Genomic DNA, 24,841 nt, shown 5'->3' on the forward strand with positions numbered 1-24,841 from the left:
GGGTTTTGCCACGTTGTCCTGGGCTAGTTTCAAACTGCTGACCTCAGGCAATCCAACTGCCTCGGCCTCCCAGTGTGCTGGGATTATAGGCGTGAGCCACTGCACCCGATAATATGTTTTCTTCTTTTTTTCTCTTTCACAGTCTCCCTCTGTCACCCAGACTGGAGTGCAGTGGTGCGATATCGGCTCACTGCAGCCTCCACCATCCAGGTTTGAGTGACTCTCCTGCCTCAGCCTCCCAAGCAGCTGGGATTACAGGCATGCACCACCATGCCTGGCTAATTTTTTTCGTATTTTTTAGTAGAGACGGGGTTTCAACCTGTTGGCCAGGCTGGTCTTGAACTCCTGACTTTAAGTGATCTGCCCACCTTGGCCTCCCAAAGTGCCAGGATTATAGGTGTGAGCCACTGCGTCCGGCCATAATGTTTTCTTTATCCGGTCTACTATTGATAGACATTTAGGTTGCTTCCATGTCTTTGCTCACAAGTACTATTGTGAATAGTGCTGCAAGGAACATGCATGTGCATGTGTCTTTAAAATAGAATAATTTATATTTTAGGGGGTATATAGGGTATTTTTTGGGTATCCAGGTTGCTGAATCAAATGGTAATTTTGATTTTAGTTCTTTGAGAAATCATCACACTGCTTTCACAGGGGTTGAACTAATTTATACTCCCACTAACAGTACATAAGTATTCTTTTTTTTTTTTTTGGCAGCCTTGCAAGCATTGTGTTTTTTGTTTTTTGTTTTTTGTTTTTTTTTGACTTTTTAGTGATAGCCATTCTGACTGGTGTGAGATTGTATCTCACTGTGGTTTTTCTTTACATTTCTCTAATGATTAATAATGAGCATTTTTAAATACGCTTGTTAGCCACATGTATTTTCTTCTCTTGAAGAACATCTCTTCATGCTTTTTTCCTACTTAGTTTTTTTTTTTGTAAACTTGCTTAAGTTCTTTATCAATTTTGGATATTAGACATTTGGCAGAAGCATAGTTTGCAAATATTTTCTATTATTCTGTAGGTTGTCTTTTTACTCTGTTGATAGTTTCCTTTGGTGTGAAGAAGCCTTTAGTTTAATTAGGTCTCATTTGTCCATTTTTGCTTTTGTTGCAATTGCTTTTGGTATCTTCATAATAAAATATTTGCCAGTTCCTATGTCTAGAATGGTCTTTCCTAGGTTATATTCCAGGGCTTTTGTTTAATTTTAAGTTTCGTGGCTCAAGCCTGTAATCCCAGCACTTTGGGAGGCCGAGACGGGCGGATCACGAGGTCAGGAGATCGAGACCATCCTGGCTAACACGGTGAAACCCTGTCTCTACTAAAAATACAAAAAACTAGCCGGGCGAGGTGGCGGGCGCCTGTAGTCCCAGCTACTCAGGAGGCTGAGGCAGGAGAATGGCGTAAACCTGGGAGGTGGAACTTGCAGTGAGCTGAGATCCGGCCACTGCACTCCAACCTGGGCGACAGAGCGAGACTCCGTCTCAAAAAAAAAAAAAAAAAATTTTAAGTTTCAAATTTAACTCTCTAATTTATCTTGAGTTGACTTTTGTATGTAGTGTAAGGAAGGGGTCCAGTTTCAATCTTACACATAGTGCTAGCTAGTTATTCCAGCACCACTAAATAGGGAATTCTTCCCACATTCCTCTTGTCAGCTTTGTAGAAGATCAGGTAGTTATAGGTGTGTGGCATTATTTCTGGGCTCTCTATCCTGTTGCATTGGTCTATGAGCCTGGTGTGTGTTTTTTTTTTTTTTTTTTTTTTTTGGTACCAGTACCATGCTGCTTTGGTAACTGCAGCCTGGTACTATAGTTTGAAGTTGGGTAATGTAATGACTCCAGCTTTGTTCTTTTTGCTTAAGATTGCCCTGGCTATTCGAGTTTTGTTTGTTTGTTTGTTTTGTTTGTTTTTGTTTCATATGAATTTTAAAACAGTTTTTTTTCTGTTAAGCTTTTTGGTAATTTGATAAAATAGCATTAAATCTGTCAATTTTTATTTATTTATTTATTTATTTTGAGACGAAGTTTTGCTCTTGTCGCCCAGGCTGGAGTGCAATGGCGTAATCTCGACTCACTGCAACCTCCGCCTCCTAGGTTCAAACAATTCTCCAGCCTCAGCCTCCTAAGTAGCTGGGATTACAGACGCGCACCACCACGCCCAGCTAATTTTTGTATTTTTAGTAGAGATGGGGTTTCGCCATGTTGGCCAGATTGGTTTCAAACTCCTGGGATTACAGGCGTGAGCCACCATGCCCAGCCTTAAATCTGTAAATTTCTTTGGGCAGTATGGCCATTTCAATGATACCAGTCTTTTCTGTCTCTCAGTATTCAATGATTTTCCATTTGTGTCATCTCTGACTTCTTTAAGCAGTGTCTTGTAATTCTTGCCCTGGTTAGCTGTATCCCTAGATTTTTTATTATTTTTTGTGGAAATTGTGAATGGAATTGTTTTTGATTTGGCTTTTGGCCTGGATGCTTTTGGTGTACCAGAGATGCTACAGATTTTTGTACATTTATTTTGTATCCTGAAACTTTGCTGAAGTTGTCATTTTAAAGTGCTTTTCTGTAGAGAATACAGGGTTTTCTAGGTATAGAATCATGTCATCTAGAAACAGGGATAGTTTGACTTTCTATCTTCCTGTTTGGATGCCTTTTTTTTTTTTTTTTTTTTTCAATTGCTTGACTGCTCTGGCCAGGACTTAGAATTCTGTGTTAAATCGGAGTGGTGAGAGAAGGCATCCTTGTATTTTGGCAGTTTTCAAGGAGGAATTCCTCCAGCTTGTGTTCATTCAATATGTTGACTGTGGGTTTGTCATAGATAACTCATTACTTTGAAGTATGTACCTTCTCCCCCGCCCCACCAGATGGAGTCTTGCTCTGTTGCCCAGGCTGGAGTGCAGTGGCGTGATCTTAGCTCACTGCAAGCTCCGCCTCCCGGGTTCACGCCATTCTACTGCTTCAGCCTCCCTAGTAGCTGGGACTACAGGCATCCACCACCATGCCCGGCTAACTTTGTTTTGTATTTTTAGTAGAGAGGGGGTTTCACCGTGTTAGCCATGGTGGTCTCGATCTCCTGACTTCGTGATCTGCCCGCCTCGACCTCCCAAAGTGCTGGATTACAGGTGTGAGTGAGCCACTGCTAGGTTAAAGTAAGCTAGGCTAAAGTATGTACCTTTAATGCCTAGTTTGTTGAAGGTTTTTTATATTAAGTAAGTTAAATTTTATCAGAAGCTTTTTCTGCATCTGTTGAGATAATCTTGTGGGTTTTGTCTTTAGTTTTGTTTATGTGATAAATAACATTTATTGATTTGTGTTTGTTGAACCAACTTTGCATTTTAAAGACAAAGCCTACTTGATTATAGTGAACTAGCTTTTTTTTTTTGAGATGGAGTTTCACTCTTGTTGCAATGGCATAATCTCAGCTCACTGCAGCCTTTGCTCCTGGGTTCAAGTGATTCTCCTGCCCCAGCCTCCCAAATAGCTGGGATTACAGGGATGCACCACCATGCCCGGCTAATTTTGTATTTTTAGTGGAGACAGGGTTTCTCCATGTTGGTCAGGCTAGTCTCAAACTCCTGACCTGAGGTGATCCACCCGCCTCAGCCTCCCAAAGTGCTGGGATTACAGGCCACCGTGCCTGGCCAAACTAGCTTTTTGATGTACTACTGGATTTGGTTTGCCAGTATTTGTTGAATTTTTCATCAATATTCATCAAGGATATTGGGCTAAATGAAATTTTCTATTTTTTATTATATCTCTACCAGGTTTTGGTTTCCGAATAATGTTGTTCTTATATCATGAGTTGGGGAGGAGTTTCTTCTCAATTTTTTTGGAATAGTTTTTGTAGGAATGGTACCGGCTCTTTTGCGTACATCTGGTAGAATTCAGCAGTGAATCTGTCTGGTCCGAGACTTTTTTTTTTTTTGTTGTTGTTGGTTGGTAGGCTGTTTATTACTAATTAAATTTTGGAGCTTGTTATTGGTCTGTTCAGGGATTTGATTCCTTTTTTGTTCAGTCTTGGGAGGATGTATTTTTCCATAAATTTTCATTTTTTTCTAGATTTTCTAGTTTGTGTTCATAGTAGATTTCAAGTTATTTATTTATTTATTTGTTTGTTTATTTATTTTTTTAATATGGAGTCTTGCTCTGTCGCCCAGGCTGGAGTGCAATGGCACGATCTCGACTCGCTGCAACCTCCACGTCCCAGGTTTAAGCGATTCTCCTGCCTCAGCCTCCCGAGTAGCTAGGATTACAGACGTGCGTCACCATACCCAGCTAATATTTGTATTTTTAGCAGAGATGGGGTTTATCATGTTGGCCAAGCCAGGCTGGTCTCAAACTCCCAACCTCAGGTGATCTACTGTCCTTGGCCTCCCAAAGTGCTGGGATTACAGGCGTGAGCCACTGTGCCTGGCCAAGTTATTTGTATTTTTGTACATTCAGTGGTAATGTTCATTTTGTCACTTCTAATTGTATTTATTTGAATCTTCTTCATTAATCTAGCTATTATTTTATTAATTTTTTCAAAGATTTAACTTCTGAATTTATTAATATTTTGTAGTTTTTTTAATGTATAGATCTCCTTCCGTTCACATCTGATTTTAGTTTTTTCTTGTCTTCTGCTAGTTTAGGGGTTGATTTGCTTTTGCTTCTCTCATTCTTTTATTTGTGATATTAGGTTGTTAAATCTAGATCTTTCTAACTTTTCGATGTGAGCATTTAATGGCATAAATTTCCCTCTTAACACTGCCTCAGCTGTGTTCCAGGGATACTGGTGTGTTGTATTTTTGCTCTCATTTGTTTCAAAAAACTTCTTTATTCCTGTCTCAATTCCATTATTTACCCAAATAATCATTCAAGTGCGGGTTAAGTTCCATGTAATTGTATGGCTCACTGTAAACTCCGCCTTCCAGGTTCCAGTGATTTTTGTGTCTCAGCCTACCTAGTAGCTGGGAATCACAGGTGCCCGCCACCATACTCAGCTAATTTTCATAATTTTAGTAGAGTCGACATGGTTTCACCATGTTGGCCAGGCTGGTCTTGAACAGATCTGAGGTGATTCGCCTGCCTCGGCCTCCCAAAGTATTGGGATTACAGGCGTGAGTCACCATGCCGGACCATTTATGTTGTTTTAAGATGGAGAGTTCTGTAATTTCTATTAGGATTATTTGACCAAGTATTGAGTTTAGGTCCTAATATCTTTGTTAATTTCCTGCCTCAATAATCTGTCTAATAGTGTCTGTGGGGTGTTGTTATCTCCCACTATTACTGTGCTAGAATCGAAGTCTCTTCATAGGTTTCCAAGAACTTGCTTTATTCATATGCACTCATGAATAACACCTCTTTTCTTCTGTTTTTCCCTTGCCCCCATAAACATTCTTTAAAGTGCACACAGTGTGCCCAAGGTTACTGCTTAGATGCCAGAATCCAGTTATCTACTGAGTTCAGATGTCCAAGAGTTCAAGAGTATGTCCAGAGGCCTGTCTGTTGTAGGAGAAAATATAAATTAGAAATAAGAGACTTTATTACTCTGTTTCCTGAAAATAAGGGAGAATATTTTGCTCTTCTCTGTTTTCTTAAAGCATTTAGATTATATGTAGATATTTTTTTGCTTTTTTGAAATGTATGTAAATCATATGAACAGCTAAATCCTTTGTTTTTCTTTTTGACTCAGGGTTCATTTTAGTTTTTTTTTTTTTTTTTTTTTTTTTTTTTTTTTTTGAGACAGTCTCGCTCTGTGTCACCCAGGCTGGAGTGCAGTGGTGTGATCTTGGCTCACTGCAACTTCCGCCTTGTGGGTTCATGCGATTCTCTTGTTTTAGCCTCCCGAGTAGCTGGGACTACAGGTGTACACCACCATGCCCAGCTAATATTTGTATTTTTAGTAGAGATGAGGTTTCGCCCTGTTGGCCAGGCTAGTCTCGAACTCCTGACCTCAGGTGTTCCACCCACCTGCCTTGACCTCCCAAAGTGCTGGGATTACAGGCCTGAGCCACCGCACCCGGGCACCCGGACAGCAACTTGTTTTCTATTCCTGCAGATGCAGTGGTTGTTTCACAAATCACAAAAAACTAAATATAAACACAATAAAAATTCCTTTAAACTAGATTGAAATTTTCCTTTCTGTGTCTCTTTCATCTGTCTGTATTTTGTTTTTATTCTGTACATTTAAAAAAAAATCAATGACAGAGAAACAGAAGAAGAAATAAAAATACTGGGTCCTTCATCTAAATCCTGGGAATTACTGAACATTTAGTGCTAGTTCCCAGGGTGTTATGAGGATTCAATCACATAATGTGTTATTCCCAGTGAAGCGCTGTGTAACATACTCTTGAGAGTGAGAATACAGTGAACGCAGTGTCTGCTTAATAAACATTGCAGAGTACATGTGTATGTGCTGTTTTCCAAATGCAGACTTATTCAGACATTGCTGCCTTCTATTTCATCTGTAAACTTTAAAGAGACAGCAAAGAAGATACTTTAGGGTGGAGATGGATTGTCTTCATTTGTGTTGTGACAAGAGTGCTGAGTATAAGCTACACTTTGCTGTGCCTGCTTCCTCTAACTAGTGCTAATAATGAGCCTAAGGGGAGCAACATCAGCATTGACAAGGACTTGTTTAAAACTCCCATTCATGGTCCCTTTCCAAACCTGCAGAATCACATTACACAGAGTGGGGCCAAAATCACCAAGTGATTTATAAGCTCGTTAAAGTCTGAGAAGCAATGCTTAGTTAAGTGGTTATCAACTCAGGCTTCTAATGAGGATTACATGGCCAATTTGCAGAAATCTTTTTACTTGTGCCCTTTCCGCAAGTTCTGTTTAATGTCCTTGGTGGAAGCATCCATGTTGTTTTAATTATTAGATTGGTACAAAAGTAATTGTTGTTTTCGCCTTTTTTTGTTTTTGAGACAGATTTTTGCTGTCGCCCAGGCTGGAGTGCAATGGCTCTATCTTGTCTCACTTCAACCTCCGCCTCCTGAGTTCAAGCAATTCTTCTGCCTCAGCCTACCCAGTAGCTGGGATTACAGGCATGCACCACAATGTCCTGGTAATTTTTTTTTTTTTTTTTTTTTAAGTAGAGATGGGGTTTGGCCATGTTGGTCAGGCTGGTCTTGAACTCCTGACCTCAGGTGATCCACTCGCCTTGGCCTCCCAAAGTGCTGGGATTATAGGCATGAACCACTGCACCTCGTCTGCTTCTGCTGTTAAAAAAACAAATGAACAACTATTATTATTACTTATTATTTTTATTTCTTTTTCCTTGCCATTAAAAAGAAATTGGCAGCAACGACAATTACTTTCACACCAACCTAATGAGTGCCTCAGGTGATTCTAGAGTGAGAACAGAATCAGCTATGAGGGGTTCAAAATACATTCATAAGAATTAATTTCTGCCTTTGTACTAAAGGGTGGTCACAGGGCCAGTTCTGTTTGAATTTGGTAGGAACAGGACAGTGCAGCCCATATTGCCATTACTGTAGCAGAAATTGCTGGTGTCTGTGGCAAGGGAGGGCACCTGAGAACAGAGAAAGAGAAACTTTATTTTTATCTCTGTGGAGCAGCTCATTGTTCCTGAATCTTTGCTGTTATAAAGAACAGAAATGGGTGGACTTTATCTGTTTTGGACTTTTTCTTGTCATCTGCCTGTAGGTGTGGTGCTAGCAGGTAAACTGGTGGTGCTGACACTTCAAAGGCATATTCTCAAGATGCAGGTGTAATTTGTCCAGAGAATCTCATCTGAGAAGGAATCCCAGAGAAGGAGGAGAAAAGAGGAAAAAATGGCCTTTTTTTTTTCTTAGCTAAACATGTCTCAGATCATGCCCACTCTTCCTCCTGGAATGCCATGCATTTAGCACTTGTGAACCTTTGCTTCTCTACTTGCAGTTTTCTTCCCAAATAAGTTTATTTTAACTACTTTAAAAAGTTCTTATGATAGTCAAGGGTCTCTGAAAAATACTCCTTTCCTATATACCAGAGCCTATTGTACTTTCTCTACATCGTGGCTTCTTATAGTCCATGCAGAATTCTCACCATGAATTTGCGATATGCAACATTAAAAATGTTTCCTTTGTGGCTGTGGATACTCAAAATTCCTGTTGGGGAAAAGCTGGTGCCGAGACCAGCTTGGCTGGGGAGACCCTAACCCAGCGGCACTAGAGGAATTAAAGACACACACACAGAAATATAGAGTTGTGGAGTGGAAAATCAGGGGTCTCAAACAGCCTTCACAGCTTAGAGCCTCAAACAGAGATTTACCCATGTATTTATTGACAGCAAGCCAGTGATAAGCATTGTTTCTATAAGTTATAGATTAACTAAAAGTATTCCTTATGGGAAATAAAGGGATGGGTTGAAATAAAGGGATGGGTTGGGCTAGTTATCTGCAGCAGGAGCACATCCTTAAGGCACAGATCACTCATGCCATTGTTTGTGGTTTAAGAACTCCTTTAAGCGGTTTTCCGCCCTGGGTGGGCCAGATATTCATTCCGGTAAACCCACAACCTTCCAGCATGGGCGTCATGGCCATCATGAACATGTCACAGTGCTGCAGAGATTTTGTTTATGGCCAGTTTATGGCCAGATTTTGGGGGGCCTGTTCCCAACAAGCTGGGGTCATTTGTAAATATGGAGAACATGTAATGTTGGGGTTCCATTTGTGTTCTCCATTAGCTCTATGCAAAACAGAATTAACAAAATGCTTATTTAAACAGGATAACATTTATTACCCAAAAAGTTATAAAAAAAAATTTACTCAGAGATGGCCAAACATGGTGGCTCACGCCTGTAACCCCAGCACTTTGGGAGGTTGAGGTGGGCAAATCACCTGAGACCAGGAGTTCATGACCAGCCTGGCCAACATCTATCCTAAAAACACACAAATTAGCTGAGTGTGGTGGCGCATGCTTGTAGTCCCAGCTACTAGGGAGACTGAGGCAGGAGAATCGCTTGGGCCTGAGAGGCAGAGGTTGTAGTGATCAGAGATTGCATCACTGCACTCCAGCCTGGGCAACAGAGTGAGACTGTATCTCCAAAAAAAATATATTAGGAGAAAATGCTGTCTATGGTGTTAAAGACTACTTAAAATTACTATTAAAAATAACAACATAAGCCAGGTACGTGGCTAACGCCTGTAATCCCATGCACTTTGGGAGGCTGAGGTGGACAGGAGTTCGAGACCAGGCTGGCCAACATGGTGAAACTCCATCTTTACCAAAAAAAAAAAAAAAAAAAAAAAAAAATCAGCTGGCCATGGTGGCCGGCTCCTGTAATCCCAGGTACTTGGGAGACTGAAGCAGGAGAATCGCTTGAATCAGGGAGGCGGAGGTTGCACTGAGCCAAGATTACACCATTGCACTCTAGCCTGGGCAAGGGAACAAAACTGTCTCAAAACAAAAACAAAAACAAAACCACACACACAAAATAACAACATAAGAGTTATCTGTATCTTAAAGAGGGCATAAAACTGATGTTTATGTATGGTTACATTCAGACTATAATTTGCTTTTGCGAGGGGCAATGTTGAAGCAACGATGCTGTGTTTTTCTGTGTGCCTCAGCACATCATACAAATTTGTGCTAGTTCAGTTGACATTAGTGATTCATTTGGTATACCTATGTAACAGAACATGTAACCCAGAACTTATGTATAGTAAAATAAAAGAGCTCCCTGACAGATTTATTTTTCTTACTATAGAGTTATTTTTCTCGTCTTTATTAAGTATCTTTATGCAGCTGATGTGCGTAAACCACATTTAATCTGGAAGCTGCCCTTCTTTCTTAGGTTTCCTTTGTATATATTTGTCTTTGGAAAATAAAGGCTCTCATCTTTGTTTACAGGCCAGAAAATCTGGGAAAAACACAGGCTCTTCCACTTACTGGATGTTTGACAAAATATTCTTCTTGGGCCAAAAACATTGGCATTACTGGTGAGCTTGTTAAAAATTTGGAAACTCAAACTTTATTCCAGATCCTCTGGAAAGAAAATCTGCATAACAAGATCTCCAGTTTATTATTGTACACATTAAAATTTTAAAGCTAGCTTGTAACACAACATTTCTTTCTATCTGAAAAATATACACAGCTCATTCTGTATGATGTAAATATAGCACGCACAAATGTACATGTTTGTGTTTGTGTCATTAATTCTATACTTTATTATCTAGAAACGTATCATATATAAACTGCTATTGTGGATCTTCTGCCACTCTTTTCTCAGAGTTGGAGAATACATTTGAGAATATTTCTGTTTTGAAAATTATTTTATTGGATAATTTTAGTCACTCCTATAAGTAAAAACCAGTTCTCTTTACTTTCCCATTCCACCTTGAGTCAAATTAAAAATTCTGTCCAGGGCAAGTTGGTAAATATGTTTGTGTGTGTGTGTGTTTTTCAGGGACCACTGACATTTAGGGATGTGGCCATAGAATTCTCTCTGGAGGAGTGGCAATGCCTGGACACTTCACAGCAGAATTTGTATAGGAATGTGATGTTAGATAACTACAGAAACCTGGTCTTCCTGGGTGAGGATAATTTTAATACATAATTTAAAGGTTTCATTTCTCCTTTCTGTAGAAGGTTTTTTTTTGGAAATTTGTGCTTTGCATAAATAAGTTTTAGATCCCTGTTGCATAAATAAGTTTTAGATCCCTGTTTTCAAGAAAATCCTGGGGATTTGTTCATTTAGAAATGAATCTCTTCAAGATGTTTCATCTTGACCTGAACTTTCCTCATTCCTGAGCTACTCTGTATCCTTCACTCTAGATTAATGATAATTCCAAAAATTTAGTGGCATAAAAGTTGCCTACACCTTAAAATCTAATTGCCACCACCAATGATGCAGTAGTACTGAGTAGTGAAATTAAGAACATACAAATTTAAAATATTTTCTAAATATTTAGAAATTTATGTTATTAGATATTTTGGGATTAGTTTACTAGAATAATTACATCCTCTTTACTAAGCACATTACTAGGTTGATAATGGGAGAATATGAGCAAGATTCATGTTACTCATTTTTAATAAAACAGGTATTGCTGTCTCCAAGCCAGACCTGATCATTTGTCTGGAGCAAGGAAAAGAGCCCTGCAATATGAAGAGACATGCGATGGTAGCCAAACCCCCAGGTAGGTGAGAGTGACAGTGAATATAACAGATGACACAGATGACAGGTCTTTAAAGGTCAAGGAGAAAGCCAGTTCTTAAAATGTGATTTGGGCCAGGCGCGGTGGCTCATATCTGTAATCTCAGCATTTTGGGAGGCGGGGGGGATCACGAGGTCAAGAGATTGAGAGCATTCTGACCAACATGGTGAAACCCTGTCTCTACTAAAAATGCAAAAATTAGTTGGGCATGGTGGCATGTGCCTGTAGTTCCAGCTACTCGGAAGGCTGAGGCAGGAAAATCACTTGAACCAGGGAAGCGGAGGTTGCAGTGAGCCAAGATTGTGCCACTGCACTCCAGCCTGGCGACAGAGTGAGACTCCATCTCAAAAAAAAAAAAAGATGTGATTTGGGAAGCTGTGTTCAAAAGAAGTTGTTTCTGGGGAACTGGTTTTTTTTTTCTTTTGCTCTCACATAGGAGCATATTCTGTCTATGCTTTTAAATTCTCTAAGGATTCTACTTTCCCTTCAGTGATTTTTTTCCTTCAAGTTTATGGTGAAAGCTAAAGTCCTCTTCATGGCATATAGGAGACTGCACAATCTTACTGCTTTTCCATTGTTTTTGGGGACACACAGACATCTGCATAATTTTGAGAAACTATGTTAAACTATTTTTCAAGTTCTCTTTTTGCATTGTGTCTGAAATATGTGGGAGTAGTTTCTATTACATTGGGTTTTTCTTAATTTTTCTGCACATAAAATCCTGTTTTTATTACTATGGCCTTGAAATATAGTTTGAAATTATGAAGTATGATGACCTTCTACTTTGTTCTTTTTCCTCAAGATTGCTTGGGCTATTAAAAGTTTATTGTGGTTTCATGTAAATTTTAGGATTGTATTTGCCATTACTGTAAATAAAATACCATTGCAATTTTGATAGGAAGTTTATTAAATCTGTAGGTCACTTTGGATAAATGACACTTTAACAGTATTTATTCTTTGAATCCATATATGTAAAATATTTTTAAGTTTATTTGTGTCTTAATTTTTTTCATTGATATATCTTTCATTGTGAAGATTTTTTAGGCTGGGTATGGCTGCTCACGTCTGTAATCTCAGCATATTGGGAGGCTGAGGCGGGTGGATCACTTGAGGTCAGGAGTTCGAGATTGGTCTTGCCAACAAGGCAAAACCCCGTCTTTACTAAAAATACAAAAAATAAGCTGGACATGGTGGTGTGCACCAGCTACTTGGGAGGCTGAGGAAGGACAATCACCTGAACCTGGGAGGTGGAGGTTGCAGTGAGCTGAGATCACCCCACTGCACTTCAGCCTGGGCAACAGAGCAAAACTGTCAAAAAAGATTTTTTACCAGCTTGGTTAAATTTCTTCTCAGAAATTTATGATTTAATGCTAATGTAAATAAGATTGTTTTCTTCCTCTATTTTACCAGATAGTTTAAGTGTATGAAACCATATGTTAATTTTACATTTTGCTAATTTACTCAGTATTTATTAGTTTAAACAGGTTTTCATGTACTAGTTGTGGTTTTTAAAAGATAAGATCATATGATTTACAACAGCAACAGCAACTTTTTACTTATTTGTCCTCAATTTCAATGGCTATTTTTCTTTCTTTCTTTCTTTCTTTTTTGTTTTTGTTTTTGGAGATAGCGTCTGCTCTGTTGCCCAGGCTGGAGTGCAGTGGTGCGATCTAGGCTCACTGCAAGCTCCGCCTCCCGGGTTCATGCCATTCTCCTGCCTCAGCTTCCTGAGTAGCTGGGACTACAGGCGCCTGCCACCACGCCCGGCTAGTTTTTTCTATTTTTAGTAGAGACAGGGTTTCACCATGTTAGCCAGAATGGTCTCGATCTTGTGATCCACCCGCCTCCCGGGTTCATGCCATTCTCCTGCCTCAGCTTCCTGAGTAGCTGGGACTACAGGCGCCTGCCACCACGCCCGGCTAGTTTTTTCTATTTTTAGTAGAGACAGGGTTTCACCATGTTAGCCAGAATGGTCTCGATCTTGTGATCCACCCGCCTCCCAAAGTGCTGGAATTATAGGTGTGAGCCACCACGCCTAGCCTCTTTTTTTTTTTTTTTTTTTTTTTTTTGAGTTAATTCTTCTAATACATACTTCCAGTGCTATGTTAAAATAGAAGCAATTGACAGTGGCACAATATAGTTTTGCATTGGTGTCTGTGAATTTGAAGAAACAAACACCTCTTTAAGTCTTTATAACCTGGTTTCAGGGGGTAAAGATCTCTTTATGTTGGCCCCCAGAGTGATGGGTTGCCCTCTGGGTTTGTAGTGGAGAGGTAGCTTGCTCACAAGGATGCTGGGTCTGCTCTAGGGTCCACCTTTAGTTGGCTGTTACAAGGAGCTTGGGTAGTTGTAATTCCCATTATATTTTTGGACAGACTGAATCTTTCAGGACTTTGCTTTGTGGGGAATACACCAGGGCAGGTTTTTGCAGTTGGGTCTATATATGGTGGGCCTTTTATTAGGATATGGATGAGTCTGGATTTCACTGAGTACCAGAGAGGATTTTCCCAGGTCACTGTGTGGATTTCTATGTAGGCAGAACTGGCCATGAGCTGTAGCTCAGGGAGCTGGAACTGAGTCATTGAACTGCTTCAGGGACCATAGTAAAACCCCAGGTCTGCAGGCCTGTCCACATGGCTATAAATGTGTGTCTTCCTCCAAGCCTCTGGAAGGGCAGGACCTCTCCCAGACTGTGGCTGGGGAGGAGTTTGGGATCATTGCAGAGTTAAGTTCAGAATTCGCAGTGAGACCAAGTTGGGTGGGCCATTTCATGGTCTGCAGCCAAGAACAGGGGTCCTGTAGTTTGCCTCATGAATGAGGGCCTGCCTCCTGGAAAAAACACTCCTCCATCTTGGACTTTAGCAGAGTTTCATAACTTCCTCCCTGGATCTCAAAGATTCTTTAAAGGAGTTTATTTTGAAGATGGAGTGTTGCTATATAACCCAGGCTGGTCTTAAAATTCCTGCCTGAAGCGATTCTCCAACCTTAATGTACCATGTAGCTGTCCTTACAGGTGTGAGCCATGATGCCTGATTCTCCCATAGAGGCATTTTTGTCAGGGATGGCTGACAAATTGTTGTGAGGGGATAAACGAATAGGGCATCTTTTATTTTTGCATCTTACTGATGTCACTTTCCCTGTATAGTTTACTTTCTATTGTGCTAGTTCAAATTTTTCTGTTATTTTTATTTTATTTTTCTTTGAGGTAGAATTTTTAGCTCTTGTGTCCCAGGCAATGCCACAATCTCAGCTCACTGCAACCTCCACTTCCTGGGTTTAAGCGATTCTCCTGCCTCAGCCTCCTGAGTAGCTGGGATTCAGGCACCTGCCACCATGCCCAGTGTACTTTTAGTAGAGACGAGGTTTCACCACGTTGGTCAGGCTGGTCTTGAACTCCTGACCTTGTGATCCGCCTGCCTTGGCCTCCCAAAGTGCTGGGATTACAGGTGTGAGCCACCACGCCTGGCTGATAAATTCTTTTTTAATGGTACATCAATGTTGCATATGTTTACGAGTAAACATTTTCTATTATTGTTGCCATTCCAGATTAGTGTTATTTTATTGTAGGTTTCTTAACATCAGTGTATTGTGTTTTTTGTTTTTTACTTACATATAATTTTAGACAATTTGCAATTCTGTTTGTATACTTTAAGACAGTGTGAGGTTTAATTGAGATAAGTTAGTCATGTCTATCACAATCAGATTATATATGTGTGTTATTGTCTATAAATATGACCTCAATTTTGGTCATGGCTTATCTTGTATATATTCTTTCTTAGATGATTTTCAATGGTTGTTTCATCTAAGTGAGTAGTCGTGGAAATAGTCTTCTTTTCACCATATGTTTTTAACAATGTATATTTTTGTTGTTGTTGTTTGGTGTTTTTTTTTTTTTTTTTTTTTTTTTGAGATAGAGTCTCACTTTGTCACCCAGGCTGGAGTGCAGTGGCGCAATCTCGGCTCACTGCAAGCTCTGCCTCCCAAATTAATGCCATTCTCCTGCCTCAGCTTCCGGAGTAGCTGGGACTACAGGCACCCACCACCACACTCGGCTAATTTTTTTGTATTTTTAGTAGAGACGAGGTTTCACTGTGTTAGCCAGGATGGTCTTGATTTCCTGACCTCGTGATCTGCCACCTTGGCCTCCCAAAGTGCTGGGATTACAGGTGTGAGACACTGCACCTGGCCTGAATATATGTTTTCCTTATATAAGAAAAACACTTTTGTTATTTGAAGGTAATTTTTGGAAAGATTTATAATTGTGTATTTTTTCAGTTTTTCTTTTAAAAAACTAATTCTTGTAAAAACACATAACATAAAATTTGCTATCTTAAATCTATTTAAGTGTATGTTTCAGGGCCAGGTATGGTGGGGGCTCACATCTGTAATCCCAGGATTTTGAAAGGCCAAAACAGAAAGATCACTTGAACCCAAATGTTTGAGACCACCCTGGGCAACCTATGAAACCCTCTCTACAAATAATTTTTAATAATAGTCAGGCATGGTGGTGTGCACCTATGGTCCCAGCTACTAGAGAGATTGAGAGGGGAGGATAACTTGAGCCTTAGAGTTTGATGTTGCATTGAGCCAAAATTGTGTACGCCAACTTGGATGACAGAGTGAGACCCTGTCGCAAATGTACATAAAAGAATTTTTTAAAAGCTGTACATTTCAGACATGTAAAGTATATTCACATTGTTATGTTAAAAACTTCTAGAAATTTTATATTTTGTAAAACTGAAACTCAATACCCATTAAGTAACAACTGTTCATTTTACTCTCTTTGGCCCTTGACAAACACCCTTCAACTTCCTGTTTTGATCAGTGTGACTACTATCTCATATAAGTGGAATCATATAGTATCCATCGTTTTGTCACTGGTTTATTTCAGGAGACAATATTCTCAAAGTTTATCTTAAAATGTGACACGATTTTCTTTTTAAGGCTCAATAATATTCCACTGTATGTATATGTTACATTTTTTGATGTCTTCAAGGAACATCTGGGTTGCTTCAGCCTTTTGGGTTTTGTGAATAGTGGGACAACAAACATGAAAGTTCAGATATGTCTTTCAGGTCCTGTGTTGTATGTTTTGGATATAGATTCATAAATGGGATTGTTGTATGTGATGATTATTTCATTTTTAATTATCTGAGGAACATTTTTAAGAGTTTTAAATAACGGCTGCATCTGGTTTTTCGCCAACAATCAACGTGGGTTTTATTTTCCAATAAAAATGATTAAGATTTGATGTTTTTAAAAATTAGCAGTGGCCATTCTGTTGGATGTGAGATGATTTTATTTTTTATTGTGATTTTTATGCATTTCTCTATAAATTAGTAATTTTGTGTGTCCTTTCAAACGCTTTTTCCCGTGTGTGTGTGTGTGTGTGTGTGTGTGTGTGTGTTTTGAAATGGACTATATTGCCCAGGCTGAAGTGCAGTGGCATGATCTCAGCTGATTGCAACCTCCAGCCTTCCCCGGTTCAAGCAATTCTCCTGCTTCAGCCTTCCAAGTAACTGGAATTACAGGTGTGCGCCACCACACCTGGCTAATTTTTGTATTTTTAGTAAAGACGGAGTTTCACCATGTTGGCCAGTCTAGTCTCGAGCTACTGACCTTCAATAACCCTCCTGCCTTAGGTTCACAAGGTGCTAGGATTATAAGCACTAGTCACCATGCCTGGCCTGTGTATCTTTGATGAAAATATCATTAAATTATTTATCCATTTCTAAATCAAGTTATTCAACTTTATTTTTCCATTTTAAGAGTTGTTTATATATTCTGAATATTAACTCGCATCACATGTGATTTGCAAATGTTATCACCCATTTAGTAAGAGGCATTGTCACGTTATTGAATGTTTTCTTTGATGTGCAAAAGTTTTGAAATAGAGTGTAGTTAAATTTTTTTATTCTTTACGTTTGTTGCTTATGCATTTAATGTCATATGTAAGAGAATGTTGCCAAGACCAATGTCATGTCTTTGCCCTATATTTTTTTCTAAGTATCTTTTTTTTTTTTCTGAGATGGAGTCTTGCTCTATCACCTAGACTGGAGTGCGGTGGCATGATCTCGGCTCACTGCACCCTCCACCTCCCAGGTTCAAGCAATTCTCCTGCCTCAGCCTCTTGATTAGGTAGGAATACAGGTGTGCACCACCATACCCGGCTAATTTTTGTATTTTTAGTAGAGACGGGGTTTCATCATGTTGGCCAGGCTGGTCTCAAACTCCTGATCTGATCCTCCCGCCTTGGCCTCCCAAAGTGCTGGGATTACAGGCGTGAGCTACCGTACCTGAACAATTTTCTAAGTATCTTATTTAAAATATTTTTCATATATGGTTCAAGGAAATAATCCAATCTTCTGTTATCAGTGTTGAAGTCCAGTTTTCAACATTATATTTTGAAGAGAATATCTTTTCTCTATTGTGCTCATGACAACTTTGTGGAAGATCATTTGATCATATACGGAAGAGTTCATTTTTGAGTTCCCTGTTCTGTTCTTTCATTTGTTTATCTGTTTTTGCGTTGGTACCATGCCATTATGTTTTGAAATCAGAAAGTATAATGCCTGTTTGTTCTTTTTCATGGATATTTGACTACAGTTCATAATCAAAATTTAACAATATTTCTGTAAAATCTGTGCTATTGGGATTTTTTGTGGAAATTATATTGAATTTGTATGTTCAGGCTGGAGTGCTGTGGCACAATTTTGGCTTACTGCAACCTCTGCTTCTCAGGTTCAAGCGATTCTCCTGCCTCAGCCTCCTGATTAGCTGGGATTACAGGTTCACACCATCACACCCGGCTAATTTTTGTATTTTTTTTGTAGAGACTGGGTTTCACCATGTTGGCCAGGCTGGTCTCAAACTCCTGATCTCAGATGATCCACCCACCTCGACCTCCCAAAGGGCTGGGATTATAGATGTGAGCCACCGTGCCTGGCCGACATTTTTTAAAAAATTTAATGTTTTGACCCCTGAGCTAAAATACATTGAAGAGTATTTTATTTTCATATATTTTAAGATTTGCCAGTTTTACTTTTAATTCCTGGTATCATTCATTTTTGGTCAGAAAACACACAGTGTATAATTTTGGTCCTCTATACTTGTTGTTTTGAGACAGGATCTTAATCTGTCATCCCGGCTGGAGTGCAGTGGCATGATTTTCACTGGCTGCAGCCTCAGCCTCCTTGGCTCAAGTGATCCTTTTACCTCAGGCTTTTGAGTAGTTGGGGACTACAGACAACATGCACTACCATGTCTGGTTAATTTTTTAAATTATTTGTAGGGGCAAGGACTCTCTAGGTTGTGCATGCTGGTCTCAAAACACATGATTCTTTCACCTTGATCTCCCAAAGTGTTGAGATTATAGGCATGAGCCACTGCGCCTGACTGGTATTCTCTTTTTTTGGTCTGAGATGGAGTCTCGCTCTGTCACCCAGGCTGGAGTGCTGTGGCTCAATCTTGGCTCACTGCAAGCTCCGCCTCCCAGGTTCACACCATTCTCCTGCCTCAGCCTCCCGAGTAGCTGGGACTACAGGCGCCAACCACCACACCCCACACCCAGCTATTTTTTTAAAAATATTTTTAGCAGAGATGGGGTTTCACCGTGTTAGCCAGGATGGTCTCTATCTCCTGACCTTGTGATCCGCCCACCTCGGCCTCCTAAAGTGCTGGAATAACAGGCGTGAGCCACTGTGCCCGGCCATGGTATTCTTAAATTAAATGAGTTGATATGTGTCCTAACAGAATACACCCGGTGTAAATAAAAATATTGTGTAATCTCTTGCATTTGACTGGTAAATTTTCTGCATGTCTGTTAAGCCTAGTTGATCTATAATATGGTTTGAATGTCCATGTTCTCCAAACATCATGCTGCAATGTAATCCTCAATGTTGGATGTGGGAACTGATGGGAGTTATTTTGGTCATGAGGCAAAATTTCTCATGAATAGCTTGGCACCATCCTCTTGGTAATCAGAAAGCTTACACTTTATTAATTCAAATGAAAGCTGGTTCATTAAAAGAACCTGGCTCCTTCACCTCACACTTGCTCTCTCACCATGTGATATGTCCACTCTTTGCCTTTCATCGTGATTGTAAGCTTCCTGAGACCCTCACCAGAAGCAGATGCTGGCACATACTCCTTGTACAGTCTGCTAAAGGGTGAGGCAAGTAAACCTTATTTTCTTTATAAATTATCCTCTCTCAGATATTCCTCTATATGCAAAATGATTAATACGGTCTATAAAGTCTAAGTTTTCTTTCTTTTTTTTTTTTTTTGAGATGGAGTCTTGCTCTGTTACCCAGGCTGGAGTGCAATAATGCAATCTTGGCTCACTGTAACCTCTGCCTCCTGGGTTTAAGCAATTCTCCTTCCTCAGCCTCTCAAGTAGTTGGATTACAGGTGCCCACCACCACACCCAGCTAATTTTTGTATTTTTATTAGAGATGGGGTTTTGCCATGTTGGTCAGGCTGGTCTCAAACTCCTGACCTCAGGTGATCCGCCCGTCTCAGCCTTATAAAGTGTTGGGATTACAGGCGTAAGCTACCACACCTGGCCTTACGTTTTCTTTGTTTTATTAATTTATTTGAATTTTCTATTTTTGAAAATGGGGTCTTGATGTCTACAATTATTATGTTGGTATGTATTTCCTGCTTCACTTTTGTCAGTAATTGCTATATATATATTGGAGCCCTGATGTTATACATACATACACAGATAGGTAGATATAATAGTTATGAATTCCTGGTAAATTGACTTATTTTACCATTATATAATATCAATCTTTGCCTCATGCTAATGCTTTTTTTTTTTTCTTTTTCTTTTTTTGAGGCAGAGTCTTGCTCTCTTGCCCAGGCTGGTGTGCAATGGCACGATCTTGGCTCACTGTAATCTCCACCTCCCAGTTCAAGTCATTCTTCCACCTCAGCCTCCCAAGTAACTGGGATTACAGGCACTCCCCCACCATCGTGCCTGGCTAATTTTTGTAGTTTTGTAGAGATAGGGTTTCACCATGTTGACCAGGCTGGTCTCGAACTCCTGACCTCAGGTGACCCACCCACCTCGGCCTCTCAAAGTGCTGGGATTACAGGTGTGAGCCACCATGCCCAACCACTAATACTTAAAGCGTATTGTGTCAAATGATTATGACCACCTCACCCAATTGTGGTTACTATTTTCATGGAATACAGATATTTTCCAGTCTGTGACTTTCAACCTATTTGACTCAATGCTAAAATGAGTCTCTTGTAGGCAGCATATTTTATGCTTTTTTCTTAAGCCACTCTGGCATTCTATTTCCTTTTTTTTTTTTCTTTTAATAATTGTATTTATTTATTTATTTTCAAGATAGGGTCTCATTCTGTCAACTATGCTGGTTTGCACTGGTGTGATCTTGACTCACTGCAGCCTCAACCTTCCAAACTCAGATGATTCTATCATTTCAGTCTCTCAAGTATCTGGGTTACAAGTATGTACCATGACACCCAGTTAGTTTCTTTGTTTTTGTTTTTTTGTTTTTTTTTTTCCCTGAGACAGAGTCTCACTCTGTCACTCAAGCTGGAGTGCAGTGGTACGACCTCGGCTCACTGCAGCCTCTGCCTCCCAGGTTCAAGTGATTCTCCTGCCTCAGCCTCCTAGGTAGCTGGGATTAGAGCAACTAATTTTTGTATTTTTAGTAGAGATGGGGTTTCATCATGTTGGCCGGGCTGGTCTTGAACTCCTGACCTCAAGTGATCCTCCTGTCTCGGCCTCCCAAAGTGCTGAATTACAGGTGTGAGCCCCCATGCCTGGCTATTTTCTTTGTATTATTTGTAGAGAGAGGGCTTTGCCATGTTACCCAGGCTGGTCTCAAACTCCTGGTATCAAGTGATTAGTCCATGTCACACCTGTAATCCCAGCACTTTGGGAGGCCAAGGCGGGTAGATTACATGAGGTCAGTAGTTCGAGACCAGCCTGGCCAACATGGTGAAACCCTGTCTCTACTAAAAATACAAAACATTAACGAGGTGTGGTAGTGCATGCCTGTAATCCCAGCTTCTCTGGAGGCTGAGGCATGAGAATCACTTGAGCTGAGGATGTGGAGGCTGCAGTGAGCCGAGATGGTGCCACTGCACTCCAATCTGGGTGAAAGAGCAAGACTGTCTCAAAATTTTAAAAAAAAAAAATCACAAAATTTACAATAAATATTCTTAAATATTCACTTTAGTCATAATTATGCAACATTTTACTAAAATGTTTTTATCTTGCAAAGCTAAGTCTCAACACATATTAAACAACTACCAATTTTTCCCATTTTCATGGCACTTTTCAAACACCAGTCTTTTTTTTCTAGGAGTGTAACTGCATCATATATCTCAACAATCTCTGTCTTTTTATGGCTGGCTCATTTTATTTTGCATAATGTCATCAAAATTTATCTTTATAGTTGTTAGACTGTCTTCTGCTTTTTGAAAACTGAATGACAGTCCAGTTTTTTTGTTGTTGTTGTTTGTTTTGTGTGTGTGTGTATGTTTTTTTTTTGTTTTTTTTTTAATAATACAGATTCTCACTCTTTCACCCAGATTGGAGTACAGTGGTGTGATCTTGGGTCACTGCAACCTCTGCCCCTCGGGATTCAAGTGATTCTACTGCCTTAGCCTCCCAAGTAGCTGGGATTATAGGCGAGTGCCATCATGCCTGGCTAATTTTTGTATTTTTAGTAGAGTCGGGGTTTCACCATGTTGGCCAGGCTGGTCTCGAACTCCTGACCTCATGTGATCTGCCCTCCTCAGCCTCCCAAAGTGCTAGGATTACAGGCATGAGCCACAGTGCCCAGCCAAGTATTTTTATATTTCAGATTGTATCTACTGAATGATTTGGTGACAGAAACTTGTTTTGCTTTTACCTATTGGCTTTCAGTAGCAATAGTATAATAATTATGGGTATGAAAATGACTCTTCATATGACCATATATGTGAAAGTATATATATGTGCTACATTCTATTTTGTCTACTTTTTTTTAACCTTTATACTTGTAGCAAATTGTTTTAATTCTGTAGCTTTGTAATATGTTTTAAAATCAGAAACTATAATGCTTCCAACATTGTTCTGTTTTTGAAGATTGTTAGGTACTTTATTGTCCCTTGAGATTCCATATACTTTAGGGGTTGCTGTTTTTATGTCTTCAAAAATGCAATGAGAAATTGGGAAAACATTGCATTAAATCTTGTGTATTGAGCAGTATAGACATCTTCATAATATTAATTTCAACTTTTGAACAAAAGCATGCTAAAGAATTTGGTTTAATTTCTATATATTTGTAAACTTGTTAGCTTTTAATATTATTGTTTTATATTATCATTCCATTTTTGTTATGGAAAGTAATCCATAAAATTTCAGTTCTAAAATACTTTTTAAGACTTTTTTGACTTAGTTGGTGGCCTATCAAGAAGAAAGTTGTATGAGCTATCGATAAGGGTGTGTATCTTAATGTTGTTGAGTTTTGTATACCTACGTTAGGAATATTTGTTTTATACTGCCTTCAGGTCCTCTGTTCTCTTACTAATATTCTGTCTTGTTTTATTCTTATTTTAGAAAATGGGATATTAAAATATTCTATAATTATATTGTTCTCTATGTGTTTCTTCAATTCTGTTGATATTTGCTTTATATATTTAGAACCCTAATGTGAGACACACACACACACACACACACGCAAATTTGTCATAGGTTCCCATGAATCTGTTATTGTTTAATGTCCTTATTTGTCTCTTTGGAGTTTTGACTTAAAGTACATTTTATAAAATATGACAATTACTTAAGATGTAGCTTGTGTAATACTGTTTTGACGTCTGCTGCTCTCGTTTTGTTAATATTTGCATGGAATGTCTACTTCCATCTTGCCACTTTCAGTCTTTTTATTATTAGATCTTTTCTGACTCTTGTAGAAAGGCAAGTTGGATCTTGATTTTTCTTTTTTTTTTTTTTTTTTTTTTTTTTTTTTTTTTTTTTTAGCGGGAATCTTGTTCTGTCACCCAGGCTAGAGTAGTGCAGTGGTACCATCTCAGCTCATTGCAACCTCCGCCTCCCAGGTTCAAGCAATTCTCCTGCCTCGGCCTCCCAAGTAGCTGGGATTACAGGCGTCCACCACCATGTCTGGCTCATTTTTGTATTTTTAGAAGAGACAGGGTTTCACCATATTGGTCACGCTTGTCTCAAACTCCTGACCTAAGATGATCCACCGCCTCGGCCTCCCAAAGTGCTGGGATTACAGGCATGAGCCACCGCGCCTGGCCGATTTTTCAGTTCTTTAAATAAATCCCTTTATTAAATGTATGTCTCTTGATTGGAAAGTTAATTATATATATTCAAATAATTTTCTGAAGGTCTTATAATGTCATTTTATTAGTTATTTTCTTTGATTCTTGTATCTTTGTCCCTCATTTTTCTTTGTCTTCCTTTGATGCTTTCATTTCTTTCTTATTTGTGTATCCATACAGATATTTTTGGGGGTAACTTGGGGATTACATAAAACCTCTAAAAAATACAACAATATAGTTAACCTGGTAAAAAAAAATTAATTTCAGTTGCATACAAAGTTTTTTTTGTTTGTTTGTTTTGTTTTGTTTTGTTTTGTTTTTGAGACAGAGTCTCACTCTGTTGCCGAGGCTGGAGTGCAGTGACACAGTCTCGGCTTACTACAACCTCCGTTTCCCAGGTTCAAACAATTCTGCTTCAGCCTCCTGAGTAGCTGGGACTACAGGCACGTGCCACCATGCCTGGCTACTTTTTGTATTTTTTTTAGTAGAGACAGGGTTTCACTATGTTGGCCAAGTTGGTCTCGAACTCTTGACCTTGTGATTCACCGCCTTGGCCTCCCAAAGTGCTGGAATTACAGGCATGAGCTACCATGCCTGGCCGCATACAAGGTTTTTTCCTTGTTACATCTGTCCTCAACATTGTTATTGATGGTGCTAATTATATCTTTTTATGTTGTATGTCCATTAACAGTTGTTTATAATAGTTTCTATGCTTTTATCTTTCAAGTTCTAGAGAATAATTAAAAATGTGTACTGCACCATTATGATAATGCTAAGGAATAGTATTTTTCTGTATGTGCATATCTCTCCCAGAAAGTTATGTATTTTCATATGATTATGTGTTGTTTTCTTGCATCATGTTATTTTCAGTGGAAATAACTCCTTTTCACCATCTTTGATATGTAGGGCAAATGGAGTGCCAATATACTTTTTCAGGATTTGGTTATTTTGGAAGATCTTTTCCTTTTTATCTGGTAGGACAGTTTTGCTGATGGTATTATTCTCACTTGGCAGCTTTTTTTTTTTTTTTTTTTTTAAGGACTTTGACTATATCACACAGTTTTTTTTTTGGCCTGCAAAATTTTCTTGACGGATTCACTGGTTTTCTCATAAGACTATCCTTGTAAATGACATATCACTTTCATCTTGCAGCTCCCAAGATTCTCTTGCCTGTGACTGTTGAAATCGTGCTTATATATGTGTGTGTTATAAATATCTTTGTGTGTATCCTAGTTTGTTGAGCATGTTCATTTTTACATCAGTTTTTCCTACTTTTAAAATTTTTCAGTTTTTTTTTGTAATTTTACCTTAACAATTTGTTTTTGATATTTTTAACACTTGTTTTTATCCTCATATTTCTGATTTTCAATAGTTGTCTGTTCCTATTTAATTC

The 24,841-nt window shown here is 39.1% G+C and overlaps 2 protein-coding genes across 3 annotated transcripts in view; one reads left to right on the forward strand and one right to left on the reverse strand.

Moving 5' to 3' along the window:
• LOC126950211 (zinc finger protein 680) overlaps nucleotides 1-24,841 on the reverse strand; it is a 473,756-nt gene that overhangs the window by 416,912 nt on the left and 32,003 nt on the right. The gene's annotated exons all lie outside the window — the stretch shown is intronic.
• Nucleotides 1-24,841, forward strand: part of LOC126950209 (zinc finger protein 273) — a 33,237-nt gene that overhangs the window by 5,641 nt on the left and 2,755 nt on the right. The window contains exons 2-3 of one of the 2 annotated variants that reach the window (XM_050783492.1): nucleotides 10,395-10,521; nucleotides 11,029-11,124. In XM_050783492.1, coding sequence (XP_050639449.1) covers nucleotides 10,395-10,521; nucleotides 11,029-11,124 — 223 coding nt within the window. Of the gene's footprint in view, nucleotides 1-1,508; nucleotides 10,522-11,028; nucleotides 11,125-24,841 lie in introns of those variants that run through there. The other variant, XM_050783491.1, reaches the window with a different exon arrangement.

This window comes from Macaca thibetana, chromosome 3, assembly GCF_024542745.1.
Source record: "Macaca thibetana thibetana isolate TM-01 chromosome 3, ASM2454274v1, whole genome shotgun sequence".
Lineage (NCBI taxonomy): Eukaryota > Metazoa > Chordata > Mammalia > Primates > Cercopithecidae > Macaca > Macaca thibetana.